The sequence below is a fragment of the Notechis scutatus genome, chromosome 2 (assembly GCF_049901735.1).
Source record: "Notechis scutatus isolate UNSWTSFEM ecotype Mainland chromosome 2, rNotScu1.2, whole genome shotgun sequence".
In the NCBI taxonomy this organism is placed as follows: Eukaryota; Metazoa; Chordata; class Lepidosauria; order Squamata; family Elapidae; genus Notechis; species Notechis scutatus.
In genome coordinates this window covers 27,348,737-27,362,527 of record NC_142010.1, presented here as the reverse complement: position 1 = coordinate 27,362,527, position 13,791 = coordinate 27,348,737, and the positions used below count along the sequence as shown (strand labels likewise).

General features: G+C 45.0%; 1 protein-coding gene across 2 annotated transcripts; it reads right to left on the bottom strand.

Annotated features, from left to right (window-relative positions):
• Positions 1-5,158: 5,158 nt before the first annotated feature.
• LOC148131957 (uncharacterized) lies at positions 5,159-13,782 on the bottom strand. Of its 2 annotated transcripts, none has more exons than XM_087953913.1 (4): positions 13,687-13,782; positions 13,132-13,184; positions 11,271-11,382; positions 5,159-10,149 (listed from the first exon to the last, which is right to left on the bottom strand). In XM_087953913.1, exons 3-4 carry the CDS (start codon positions 11,302-11,304, stop codon positions 9,398-9,400), a joined length of 786 nt encoding a protein of 261 aa, XP_087810039.1. In that variant the 5' UTR covers positions 11,305-11,382; positions 13,132-13,184; positions 13,687-13,782; the 3' UTR covers positions 5,159-9,397. The 2 variants fall into 2 exon arrangements, with proteins under 2 accessions (XP_087810039.1, XP_087810040.1); XM_087953914.1 differs by lacking the exon at positions 13,687-13,782 and adding an exon at positions 13,619-13,674.
• Positions 13,783-13,791: the final 9 nt, after the last annotated feature.

Genomic DNA, 13,791 nt, shown 5'->3' with positions numbered 1-13,791 from the left:
CTTTTCCTGTTTTTGTGACACTACTGTCTTCGTGAAGTTCCCTTTCCACACCTTCTTGCCACAGCTTGCATTGATGTGCCATCCTGGATGAGCTGCACTACTTGAGCCACTTGTGTGGGTTGTAGACTCCGTCTCATGCTACCACTAGAGTGAAAGCACTGCCAGCATTCAAAAGTGACCAAACCATCAGCCAGAAAGCATAGGAACTGAGAAGTGGTCTGTGGTCACCACCTGCAGAACCACTCCTTTATTGGGGATGTCTTGCTAACTGCCTCTGCTTTCTACCTGTTGTCTATCCCATTTGCACAACAGCATGTGAAATTGATTGTCAATCAGTGTTGCTACCTAAGTGGACAGTTTGATTTCACAGAAGTGTGATTGACTTGGAGTTACATTGTGTTGTTTAAGTGTTCCCTTTATTTTTTTGAGCAGTGTATATGGCTGGGTGCATAATTTTGTATGTATATATGTATTTTTATTGATTTGTTTTATTTATTTATTTTGTCATGTTCATGTACTGTATGTTGGAGTTGGTGACCCTTTGAGAGCTGCATGCAATGAAATTTCATTTTAATGTGTTGGAAGTTAAAACCCACCCCTCTCCTAGAAAAAAATATTTTAGGATATATTTAAAAAGCAGAATATTTCCCCTAAAAGAGAAGTAGAAATTCAAGAGAGGCAGAAATTCAGCCCCCCCTCCCCATCTTTGCTAAAAAGGCCTGGGACAGTCTATTCTACATAACAAAGATCTACCTCCCCAGGTAGAGCCATAATAGGAATTGCCCAAAGCCCTTTCATTACATCATCATCCAGCAAGGCTCAACCAAGCCTGGGAATCAGGACAGCCTATAGAGTTGCTCCTGCATGTTCCCATGGGAATCTGACAACCAATCAGAACACAAGCTCAAATTCAAAGCCCAACAAAGGGGATAAAACCCAGGCACTCTCGGTATCTCTTCCCTTTTTCACCCAGGAGGTCCAAAGCATGTGATCCTGTCCACCATTAAACCATCTTTCCAAGCAGTCACCATGTTTCCAGTGTCTTTCCTCCCCACTTGGAACTGAACCCAGAAGGATATTTTCTTCCAACAGTTCCAAGTGGGAGAAAGACACTGGAAACATGAGGGCTGCTTGGAAAGATGGTGTAGGAAGCTATCACACACACCCCTCTCCTGGAAGAATGAAATATTCTGGGAAATATTGAAAAGGCAGAATATTATACCTCCCTGGATGAGAAAGGGAGAAACCTGCAGCCCCTATCTTTGTTAATAGCCCCAGAAAGGCTGAGCCATCTTATCTACTAGACTAAAGGCCTTCAGCTCCAGGGTGATAGGATTAGCCCTCATTCAGACCCAAACCAGGACAAAAGCCATTAAGCCATAATAGGAATTGCCCAAAGCCCCTTCATTACATCACCCAGCAAGATTCAACCAAGCCTGGGATTCAAGACAACCTCAACTATGACGGCAAAGCCCTGTTGGAAGTTAAAACCCACCCCTCTCCTAGAAAAAATGAAATATTTTAGGATATATTAAAAAGGCAGACTATTTTCCCTAAAAGAGAAGTAGAAACTCAAAGAGAGGCAGAAACTCAGCCCTCCAGCCTTTGTTAATGGGCCATTAAGGCCTGGGCCAGTCTATTCTACATAACAAAGGAAGGAGGGATGGACCACTGATGATATTAGCAGGAACTAACAAGATTGAGGAGGAAGATCTGCGGAATCACTGCTGGATAGACTGGACTGCAGGAGAGGAGAAAAGGCAGTCCAGGACCTAACAGTTCTGTGGGTGTGGCTTCGTAGGCGTGGCAGGGGAAGGATACTGTAAAATCCCAAATCAGAGGTGGTATTTGCCAGTTTTCTGGACTGTATTTCTGGAACTACGTCTTCCCCCGTTCTCCTTTGATTACTCTTCTTTTCCGCTGTAATTGCTTTTTCCTATTCTTTTCCTCTCTTCCCCTTTCCCTTGGAAGCCACTCTGCAGTTGTTAAGTTAGTAGCATGGTTGGTTAAGCGAATCTGGCCTCCTCATTGACTTTGCTTTGTCAGAAGGTCAGAAAAGGGGACCACGTGACCCCAGGAGACTGCAACTATCATAAATACATGCCAGTTGCCAAGCATCTGAATTTTGATCATGTGACCACAGGGATGCTGCAAATGAATAGAATAGAATAGAATAGAATAGAATAGAATAGAATAGAATAGAATAGAATAGAATTAGAGTAGAGTAGAGTAGAGTAGAGTAGAGTAGAGTAGAATAGAATAGAATAGAATAGAATAGAATAGAATAGAATAGAATAGAATTCTTTATTGGCCAAGTGTGATTGGACACACAAGGAATTTGTCTTGGTGTAAATACTCTCACTATACATAAAGAAAAGGTACATTCGTTAAGAATCAAGAATCATAACTGCAACACTTAATGATAGTCATAGGGTACAATCAACAATCAAATCATACTAGGAAACAGTCGATATAAATCATAAGGATACAAGCGACAAAGTTACAGTCCTACAATCACAAGTGGGAGGGGATGGGTGATAAGGAGTGATGAGAAGATTAACAGCAATAGTAGTGTACACTTTGTAAATATTTGGACAGTGTTGGGGGAATTATTTGTTTAGCAGAGTGATGGCTTTTGGGAAAAAAATATTCTTGTGTCTAGTTGTTCTGGTGTGCAGTGCTCTATAGTGGAGTGGGGAAACAGGAAAGGTCTGCGGTTTTGATAAGCAAGTCAGCTTGTGCACAGACTAGCCGACAGTTTTAACCACACAGTCTGGCTCCTAGTAGAGAAATTAACCACTTGCCTCAATTTATTATGTTTATGCTGCTAAGATTATAACGAAACAGGAAGTATAGGTTAAGAAATCAATTTAAAAAGGGGAAAGGAGGAACAGGGCAGAAGGTGGGGAGGCAGATAAAAATGGGGAAGTTCATGGAGAGGGGAAATAGGTGTTATGAGAAGATTGTGACCTTGTAGTCTTTCCCAAAGGGGGGCTGCAAGGGAGGGACCTGTGCTTTGGGTTGAGGGAATAAAAAGCTGCTGAAATCTATTCTTGGGCGTGCCTCTTTTGCTAACCACCCACTCTTGGAAGAAGGAATTGTTGGTAGAAATATCCTTCTGGGTTCAGTTCCAAGTGGGGAAAAAGACGCTGGAAATATGGAGGCTGTTTGGAAAGATGGTTTAATGGTGGACAGGAGCACATGGGTTTCAGGTCCTGGGCAGCTGAACACACGGAGTGGAGATTGAGAGTTATTTATACCCGCTCTTGGGCCTTGCCCTTGAGCTTCCTATTCCTGTGGCAAGGGCATGTATTCTATTGGTTGCTGTCAGACTCCCCTAGGGCTATGCAGGGGTCACAGCTGAGGTTGTCTGTGTTGGAAGAAATATCCTTCTGGGGTCAGTTCCAAGTGGGGAAAACGACACCGGAAATATGGAGGCTGTTTGGAAAGATGGTTTAATGGTGGACAGGACCACATGGCTTGGAGCTCCAAAGTGAAAAGGATGATCACATGCTTCAAGATGTTGGGTGAAGGAAAAGGGCCAAGATGCTGAGAGACCCTTAGTTATATACCCTCTGTTGGGCCTCACCTTAGTGTTTACTGTTCCTGTGCAAGAAATGTATCCCATTGGCTGTCAGACTCCGAGGGGCAGGGGGGGGGGGTCTTAGCTAACTTTGTAGGCTTTGTCTGGACCACATGGCTTCACCTGAGTGCTGGCTGATGTAATCTTCCCAGGCCAGGTGGTGAGATGGGCAGAGGGCTTTGTTATGTAGAATATTCTGGCCCAGGCCTTAATGGCCCGCCCATTAACAAAAGTGGGGGTGAGCTTTTGCTTCTGAGGTGAGTTTCTACTTCTCTTTTTAGGGGAAATATTATATATCCCAAACTATTTCATTTTCCTAGGAGAGGGGTGGATGCTAACTTCCTACAGTATTTTACAATAAACCCCTTGCTGCTTCACTTCATGACGTGGTCACATTTCTGACTGGCGAGTGTGTTTCTCACAGCTTCCCGCTCAAAAGGATGCATAGTTCATTCCCCCTTTCCACACAGGCTGCCCACAGTACATTACGTCCACCGATCACTTCTGTTCATTTTGTTATGAGAACGCGGTGTGACATCTGCTCTGGGTGTTGTCCTTGAATTGGGGAGCAATGTCTCATGGGAACTGACATGCTCGGAGGCCATTCCCCCCCCCCCCCGCCCCGCTCTTGCATTCCAATCCACCAGCGCCCTATTCTTTGTCAAGTGACGAATGAAGGAGGATATCGATGAAAATTTGAGTCAGTCTTGAGAGCCGGCTCTATGAAATCTCCACACCAGCCAGCTCACACTCCTTGGTTCTCCAAGTCAGCAACTGCCTGAAATGGTATAGGGTTTCCTGAGCAGAAGGTTGGACTACTAGAAGACCTCAAAGGTCTGTTCTGTTCTATTCCTATTTCATTCTATTTCTATTTCATTCCATTCCTACTTCATTCTATTCTATTCTTCTATTCCTATTTCATTCTATTTCTAATTCAATCTATTCCATTCCAATTTCATTCTATTGTTCTATTCCTATTTCATTCTATTTCTATTCCTATCTCATTCTATTCCTTTCATTCTATTCTTTTCTATTTCATTGTATTCCATTCCTATTTCATTCTATTCCATTCCTAATCCATTCTATTCTATTCTATTCCTATTTCATTATATTCTTTTCTATTTCATTCTATTCTATTCCTATTTCATTCTACTCCTATTTCATTCTCTTCTATTTCTACTCCTATTTCATTCTATTTCTATTTCTATTCCTATCTCATTCTATTCTATTCCTTTCATTCTATTCTTTTCTATTTCATTCTATTCCATTCCTATTCCATTCTATTCCTATTTCATTCTATTCCATTCCTAATCCATTCTATTTCATTCTATTCTATTCCTATTTCATTCTATTCTTTTCTATTTCATTCTCTTCTATTCCTATTTCATTCTACTCCTATTTCATTCTCTTCCATTTCTCTTCTATTTCTATTTCTATTTCATTCTATTCTATTCCCTATTTCATTCTCTTCTATTTCTATTCCTATGTCATTCTATTCAATTCTTATTCTCTAAAAGCCAGCTGATGCTAACAGGATCAACCATTTGAAATCAGACAGTGGTAAAATATGACTAATAAAGATTTTTTTAATAAAAAAAAAACACCAGACAGTGATGTTTCTGCTCCCACAATATTCCACCCACCTTCCCTAGATGAATGCCCGGTTTATGACTTTAGCAAAGAGTTATCCTTTCCCCCGCCGCAAATACTGCTTCCTAAAAATGAGCCCCCATTTCTCTACCCCAGTTCTCCAAATCTGCATTTTTTATTGCTTTGTTCCATCATCTCTGCACATCGGCTTCGTTCTTGGCCAAAGACCTCCACCGAATTGCCTTCTTTCCCAAAGTAGCGGGAGGGGAGACTTCACTAATGCCCCCCCCCAAAACCCCAAACACACATCCTGCTATCTGAGGCCAAGACAGCAGGTACTCCTTGACTTACGACCGCAACCAAGCCCAAAATTTCTGACGCTAATCAAGGCAGTCGTTAATAGTGTTTCGCTCCATTTCATGACCTTTTTTTTTTTTTTGCCAGTTAAGCAAATGGCTGCAGTCGTTACGGGAATCGCGAGTCCGTTAAGCCAAGTTGGCTTTCCCCATTTGACTTTGCATATCAGAAGCCGGCTGGGAGTTTTTTAAAAAAATGGTAATTACATGTCCCGGGGGAGAGTGCAACTGTCGTAAGTACATGCCAGTTGCCCGCATTTTGATCACGTGACCATGGGGGGAATGCGATGGTTGCAAATGTGAAAACTGGTCATAAGTTGAAGATTCCCCGTACAGTCTTCCTCCTCCTGCCGCTCTCTTTGGCAGCAGTCGTTCCACTTTTAAAATAACTTGGGTCGGCTTTCGGTCGTTGCTTTTAACTTTATTTTACATTTCGCAGTTATTTGAAGACCAAAGGAAACTGCTTTGATGCATGCGCAGGGCTCGCAACCCTTTCATCCCCAGCAGTTGAAGCTCAAACCGTTTTTAAATTTCTTTTTTCCCAGGGAGAGCTGCAGGGTTTAACCAAGACTGCTTTGCAGGTTTTCTTTTAGCTTTTCGGTGGATCAGTTCCGGCTGCCTTTCAGAGTGAAACTCCGGTTCTCACTGTCCCCCTCCCATTGCCTTTGCAACACAGCAAAACAAGATGGTGTCTCGAGAGGATCTGAGTGATGGGGCTGGCTCAAGCTGACCCCACCCATGCCCCTTCTGCCAATCAATGCTCTCCCCCCCCAAAAAAAAAATCTTATCAAGGATTGGTTGAAAGCTGGACCCTCTTCAGGGTCCAGATGGGAGGGTTCTGAACGCACAAGCCAGGTAGAGGTATATATAATCCAGAAATCTGGTTGAGAGAATTGTTCTTTAAAACTACTGCAATCATTAGTACTTTTTCTACACCTCCCCTTCTCTGTGTGTGTGTGTGTGTGTGTGTGTGTGTGTACACACAGGGGTGGTATTCAAATTTTTTAACAACCGGTTCTGTGGGCGTGGCTTAGTTGGTGGGTGTGGCTTGGTGGTCATGTGACTAGCTGGGTGTGGCCAACTCGACATCACTCACATCGAGGCACGCATCTCCTCACCTGGCCTCTTGTAACTGTGGGGATGGTGCAACAGTCGTAAGTGTGAAAAACGGTCATAAGTCACTTTTTTCAGGGCCATTGTAACTCTGAATGGTCACCCCACACAAAGTACCAGCAAAGAAGGTGGAAAAAACTCCAGACACGTTCCTGAGACAGGAAGTCTAGTCCTGCCAACAATGTAATAAGGGTTAACAGAGAGGCAGTTTCTGTAAGCAACACCAGAATGTTTCCTTCCTGCCTTCCTTACAGGATTAGTCGAGTAATTTCTTCTAACAACCGGTTCTCCGAACTGCTTAGAATGTTAACAACCAGTTCTAGCGAATGGATGCGAACCGGTAGAATCCCACCTCTGCACACACATATATACATACAATCTACCCTGAAAGTAAGTCCTAGCTTGATTTTTACATATGCACCCAATATAAGCCCTACCTCCAAAATAAACCCTAATTAAGATCCCGCCCACTCCAGAGTGGACAGGAAAAAATAAGCTAGGTTGGAGATTGTGGGGGTGGAGCTGCCCTACTACTTACCTTTGGACAGTTGTACCCAGGCGTCGCACACCCCGCATACCTGCCTTGCCGGCTCATTTCTTCTGCAGCCAGAAAAGGTGGCAAGGCTTTCCTGAAGGCCTCTGCAGCTGATGACAAAGCTCCGGATCGATCTGGAGCTCTGTTATCGGCTGCAGAGGCCTTCAGGGAAGCCTTGCCGGTGGCAGAAGAAGTTCTTGAAGGCCTCTGACAGTGAAAAGGAGGCCGGGGCGACGTGCGCAAGTGAGGTTAGTCAGTGCATGACAGCCCCCCAAAATAAGACCTGGTGCCTTTTTTGGTGGCAAAAAAATATGTAAGACAGAGTCTTATCTTCGGGGAAACACAGTATATAAAACTCTCTCTCTCTCTTTCTCTCTCTCTCTCTCTCTCACACACACACACAGAAGGGGAGGTGTAGAAAAAGTACTAATTATTGCAGTTCTGTCGCTGGAAGATGTATTTCTCCTCCTTCTTTGCAGAATCTCCCATGTCTGGTAACTGCTTTCAACTTCACAGCCCTCCTTCTTGGGGGCCTCCTCCATACAGGTAGTCCTCGACTTACGACCACAGCGGGGCCTCAAATTTATGTTGCCAAGTAAAACACTTAACTTTGTTAGGATAACTGTCAAGCCTGAAATTGACGTATGTGTAGTCATTTTAGTTAGGCTTAGTATATACTGTATTCTTTTTCTTACTTTCTCTGTGGCAGTCATGGGGGGGAAGGGTTTTGGGCTTGCCACATTCCTAAGTGGGGAGGAGTGGAGAATGAGAGAGTTGTTTTGGCTAGGTGATTCTTTTCCCGTGGGAAAATGAGCTGTCCGTGCTTAGGCCCCTTGAGGTGGAGATTTAGGACATCAAGCAATGTTGAGTTATTTCTATTGGAGAATGTGACTTTTGGGTAGTTTCTAACTTTTAATATTGTGGGGTAATTCTGGGTTGTGTCAGATCCGGAATTACCATGGACTTTGCCAATTTGATGCTTTCCTAAATAAAATAAAATGTTTTGGAAGATGGACTTTGTTCTTTTCTTTTAAAATGGATTTCAGCACTTGGAAACCTGATAATAACCTTGTTAAATTAATTCTGCCCCATTTTATGACCTTTCTTGCCACACTCGCTAAGTGAATCCTTTCAGTTGTTAAGTTTGTAACACAGACGTTAAGACAACCTGGTTTCCCCACGGTCTTTGCTTGTCAGAAGGTCTCGAAATGGGATCGTGCGAGCCCCGGGACGCTGCCACTGTCACAAATATGAGTCAGTGGCCAAGCGGTCAAATCTAGATCACGTGATTGCAGGGATGCCATAATGGTCGTGTGAAAAATGGTCCTAAGTCACTTTTTTCGGTGCCATCGTAACTTTAAGTGGTCACTAAATGAACTGTTGTAAGTCGAGGACTACCTGTAAGAGCCCTTTGATGCAAAGACCACCCAAACCCTTTTCAAAATCCAAAGATTTCAAATTGTGCCCTTCTGAGGGGAAGGGGGGTTGTTTTGGTTTCCCATCCATACAAGGTTACAAGGTGTCTACTCCTTTGGAGGGTTTCCCCCTTTTCAGAGCAGATGTCAAACCCTGAAACGGGGTTTGCCATACCTGCGGGAGGGACCCCTAGCACAGGAGTTGGGTGGTGGGAAGAACTTCCCAAAGGCCATCAGGCTTGCGAGCATTGGAGGCTGCAAGCGACATGCAATGCAGAACCGATGAACAACTGATTCCGACTGACTGCAAACCAGCTGATCAGCTGATCAGGTTGCCTGCAAGCCAGCCGATGATCAGCTGATCATGGTTGACTGAACCTGGCTGATGATCAGCTGATCGCGGTTGCCTGAAGGCCGGCCGATGAGCAACTGATCGTGGTTGCCTGCAAACCGGCAGGTGAGCAGTTGATCGTGGTTGCCTGCAAGCCGGCTGACAATCAGCTGATGATTGCCTGCAAGCTGGCTGACAATCAGCTGATTATGGTTGCCTGCAAGCCAGCTGATGAGCAGGTGATCGTGGTTGCCTGTAAACTGGCCAATGAGCAGCTGATCGTGGTTGCCTGCAAGCTGGCTGACGATCAGCTAGTTGTGGTTGCCTATAAGCTGGCCAATGAGCAGCTGATTGTCAGCCGGCTTCCAGTCAGTCAGAATCAGCTGTTTGGCTTAATACACCATTGGGAACCCAGAGTGAGTGGTGTCCTGATTTTGGTTTAGGTCCAGAGCTAGGACTGCTTCCCCTTCAAAACTAGACCAAGTTGATCACTCGGCTTTCGCAATCGATGCATTTATAGGGTTGGTCCCCCGTATAGCGATTTCGGTAGGCAGGAAGGTTATCGCTGACCACGAAGCTTTTCCCGCACTCCGCGCAGATGTAGGCCTGCTCCCCTGGGTGATCCCGCTGGTGCCTATCAAGGCTGCCCTTACGACTGTAGCTCCTCCCGCAGTTCATACACCTGAAGGGTTTCTCCCCCGTGTGGGTTCTCTGATGCGTGGTCAGGATGGACTTCAGGCTGAAATACTTGCCGCATTCCAGGCACTGATAGGGTTTCTCCCCTGTGTGGGTTCTCTTGTGCCTCTTGAGGCTGCCGCTCCGATTGAAGCGTATCCCGCACTCAGTACATTTGTACGGTTTCTCCCCCGTGTGGGTTCTTTGATGCGCAGTCAGAGTCCCGCTGTCGCTGAAGCTCTTTCCGCACTCAGTACACCGATACGGCTTCTCCCCCGTGTGGGTCACCCGGTGACGGTTGAAGTCGGATTTATATTTGCATATCTTCCCACACACGGGGCACTGGATCCTCCACTTCCCTTGGTGGCCCTCCTGCGGGACTAGGAGGTCGTGGATGTCGGCATCGTGAAAGGTGGAAAGTTTCTTCTCACTCTCTGATGGTCTGGGAGGGTCTTTTGGACTTGGGAAGGCCTCCTTTCCTGCTTCAGGGCTGGTTGTTTCTGAAGACTCCACAGACGATTCTTCGTAACTTTCAGCGTCCTGCCAATCACCTGGGAAAAGGGAAGGGGAAGGAAAGGAAAAAGCAAGAGAGGGAAAGGGAAGGGGAAGGGAAGAGAGGGGAAGGCAGGGAAGGGGAAGGGAACAGGAAATGAAAAAGGGAAAGGAAAGAAGGGAGGGAGGGAGGGAGGGATAAAGTCTTAAAAGTTTATCTTTAACATTCCCTCCCAGGTTCTCTCTCAAGAAAAAACTAGGTTATCTGCTAAATTACTTCCAACATATTTGCAGTCTATCTCTCATATAACCATACCAGTAGTCCTCAACTTACCACAGTTCATTACAACGGCACTGAAAAAAAAAGGGACTTTTGACCGTTTTTCACACAGTGAGGGGCTCTCCTCACTTTGTCGGTAAAACATAAAGTCTACACAAAAGTAGTTTGTCGCGAAAGCGACTGCCTGCGAAGGCTCCTGGATTGGGGCTGAAAGGTGAAAGCGGAAGCAGTAGGCTCCATCCCATAATTCGGTAGACCAGGTTGCCCTGATGAAAAACACTTAATCTTTCCTCTGGTATAGCTGACAAAGTGAGGAGAGCCCATGGCTTAGAGGTTAATACATCTACGTAATATGCAAGTAGCCTGGATTCAAAGGGTAAATAGCTTCAAATAGTTTTATACTAAAAAAGTAAAGTTTCCCCTCGCACATACGTGCTAGTCGTTTCCGGCTCTAGGAGGCGGTGCTCATCTCCGTTACAAAGCCAAAGAGCCAGCGCTGTCCGAAGATGTCTCCGTGGTCATGTGGCCGGCATGACTAAAAGCTGAAGGCGCACGGAAAGCTGTTACCTTCCCACCAAAGTGGTCCCGATTTTTCTACTTGCATTTTTTAATGTGCTTTCGAACTGCTAGGTTGGCAGAAGCTGGGATAAAGAACGGGAGCTCACTCCATTACGCATCGCTAGGGATTCGAACTGCCGACCTGCTGACCTTTTCTGATCGATAAGCTCAGCGTCTTAGCCACTGAGCCACCGTGTCTCATTAGATCTATACTAGTCTCCCTTTATTTCTTTGTCAGTAAAACACAAATTCAATCTGAGAAACGCTGCTTTTCATACTGCGCAAGGACAAACAGGAGTTCTTCACCTCAACGTCCAAAAGTCGTGCAAGAAGCATCCTTACCCACAGAAGTGACAGTTTCATTGCTCTCCAACATGATTTCCTTCCGTTAAGAGACCCTCTGGCTTTATTTTGAAGGACAACAAATTTCTTCCGCTGCTAAGATCACCAGCCTCTAAAAAGAGGGGAAACCAGTTATCTCCCCAATATTGGACCAGGACACCCCTCTGTCTCAGCCTATCTCAGAATTTTTTTCTAGGCAGGTGGTGTGATGACCCGGGGCGTGGCACAAAAGCAACAAAGTCACAAAAGTAGGTAAAGTCCCTTTAATTCCTCCAACTTGTCCCCCAATGTCCAGTTATCATCGGCTGGAGAAAAAACTCTCCCAAGAACAGTTTTTAAAGGGAAGAAATTCAGTCCGAACTCAAAGCACATATAAATTATAAATACATACCAACACAAACTATGCTGCAGCAATTAACGTGACAGGGCAGGATAAGGAATTGCAGACTTCAAAAGATAATGAAACACACACAGTTGGGAAGATGCCAGAAGCCAGATAGGACTTGACAAATCAAAATAATGCACGCTTTGCTTCCAGCAAGGAGCTGTACGCAAACCCACTTTTTAAATCCTGTTTTCCCAGCTGCAGTTAATGAAGGGAATCAGGGCCCTTTTCTCCTCTGTAACCCATGTTGCTCCCTTCTCTGTTCCTCCCTGCATGCCCTCGGATGAAGAGGGGGTGGGCCTGGTTCTTCCTCTGAATGCCTAGCCAGACTGTGCCCTTCCCCAGTTTCCTCCACAGCCACCGGAGCCACACTCCCACTCCCTGTCAGCTGTTCCACCTCCCCCTCAGAATCAGATTCCAACAGGGGCATGACAGGCGGATGCATTTCCAAGGAAGTCTGTACTTTAACTAGCAGAGCTTCCAGGCATTTTAGTATAAGGGTTGATAGCTTCCCGTTTAGCTTCCCAGCTTTTCCATTTTTTTTTTAAATTCACAGGATGTTTATAATCTCAAATTGAGGTGTCTATAGAGACTCTCAGTCATCCAGGTCATGATTGCACCAAAGGTGCTTTTGCAAGAGGCAACTGGACTTTCTGGTTTTTCTTTGAAGATGTTTTGAAGCTTCTTCTTGGATGAGAGGCAAAACATCTTCAAAGAAAAACCAGAAAGTCCGGTTGCCTCTTGAAAAAAGCACCTTTGAGATGAACAAATTGAGATTACTGGGAATCAAGCAAAAAGTCTCTAATCAGGATATTGTCGATTTTTCAGAGTTATGAGTGTTGCCACATCCCCGTGTTCATGGGATGTACATTCAAAATGGTTGACAACTGACTCACATTTATGACGGTTTGCAGTGCTTTGGGGTCATATGATCCCCTTTTGCGACCTTCTGACAAGCAAAGTCAATGGGGAAGCCAGATTTCCACAACAACCATGTTGCTAATTTAACAACTGCAGTGATTCATTTACGTGGCAAGATATATGGTAAAAATGGGGCAAAACTCACTTAACAAATTTCTCACTTAGCCACCTAAATTTTGGGCTCAATTGTGGTCGTACATTGAGGACTACCTGTACTTGGGAGGGAGATTTTAAATGCTACTGAAGGTTAGGAAAAGAACACATCCTAACACTAAGAGCTAGGTGCTTGATGTGGTGAGCTCTGCTGATAGATGGTAGAGGGCTAATCCTATTATGTCCTGAGGGGTCATGTCTTAATCCCATCACCCTGCAGCTCAAGATCTTTTGTCTTGTAGACAGGATAGCCCAGTCCTGCTGGGGCTATTAAGAAAGGTGGGGGCTGCTTTCCAAGAGCACGTTTCTCCTTTAGGGAAATATAATATTCTGCCTTTTTAATATTTCTCAAAATGCTTCGTTCTTCTAGGAGAGAGGTGGGTATTAACTTTCTCTACATACCTTTGCATGGAGGCTTTTCTTCAATACTGCAAGATCAATAAAATGCGAGGGTCCTGTAGGAAGGGGGGGAAATCACACTGTTATTCTAAAATAAATTATTCTGAAATATGCCTATAGAGTTCTCTCACTCCTTGTTCACTCCAAGTGAAATCAGAGCAATTGAAACAATACGCTGCCACAAGCGGGCTCAACTGTGGTCGTAAGTCGAGGACTATGTATGTATGTATGTATGTATGTATACACATGCATGCATATAGGTGAGCACGTCCACACACACACACACACACACAGGGCTTTAGGGTAATAGATTTAATCTTTTAATCTTCTGTTTTAATCTTCCGATTTACTCCGCTGGTCCCCCCGCTTTGCAACTGCTTGCATTACCCTTTGCCTGTATTAATGGCAGAAGATTGGGGAGGGAGGGAATTCTTGTTTACAACCCCTGCCTCCCAAAAAAAGCAGATTTCGTTTCCAATCCCATCCTGACCTCGCTTGCCGGAGGGATCCATTCATTGTTTTCGTCCTCCCCCAATTTTATTCCCCCCCTCCACCTACCCTTCCGCCCCGCTCGGCCTCTTTTCCCCCCCACCGGCCCACTTTTCCAGCAACACCAAGAGAGATTGTGTGCGGGTTCTTCTCTTCCCCCGCATTGCCCGTTTC

Coding starts and splice junctions, on each gene's coding strand:
- LOC148131957 (XM_087953913.1), bottom strand. CDS start 11,304: ATGTTGGAGAGCAATGAAACTGTCACTTCTGTGG. Junction 10,150..11,270: donor TGAAACTGTCACTTCTGTGG/GTAAGGATGCTT, acceptor CCCTTTTCCCAG/GTGATTGGCAGGACGCTGAA.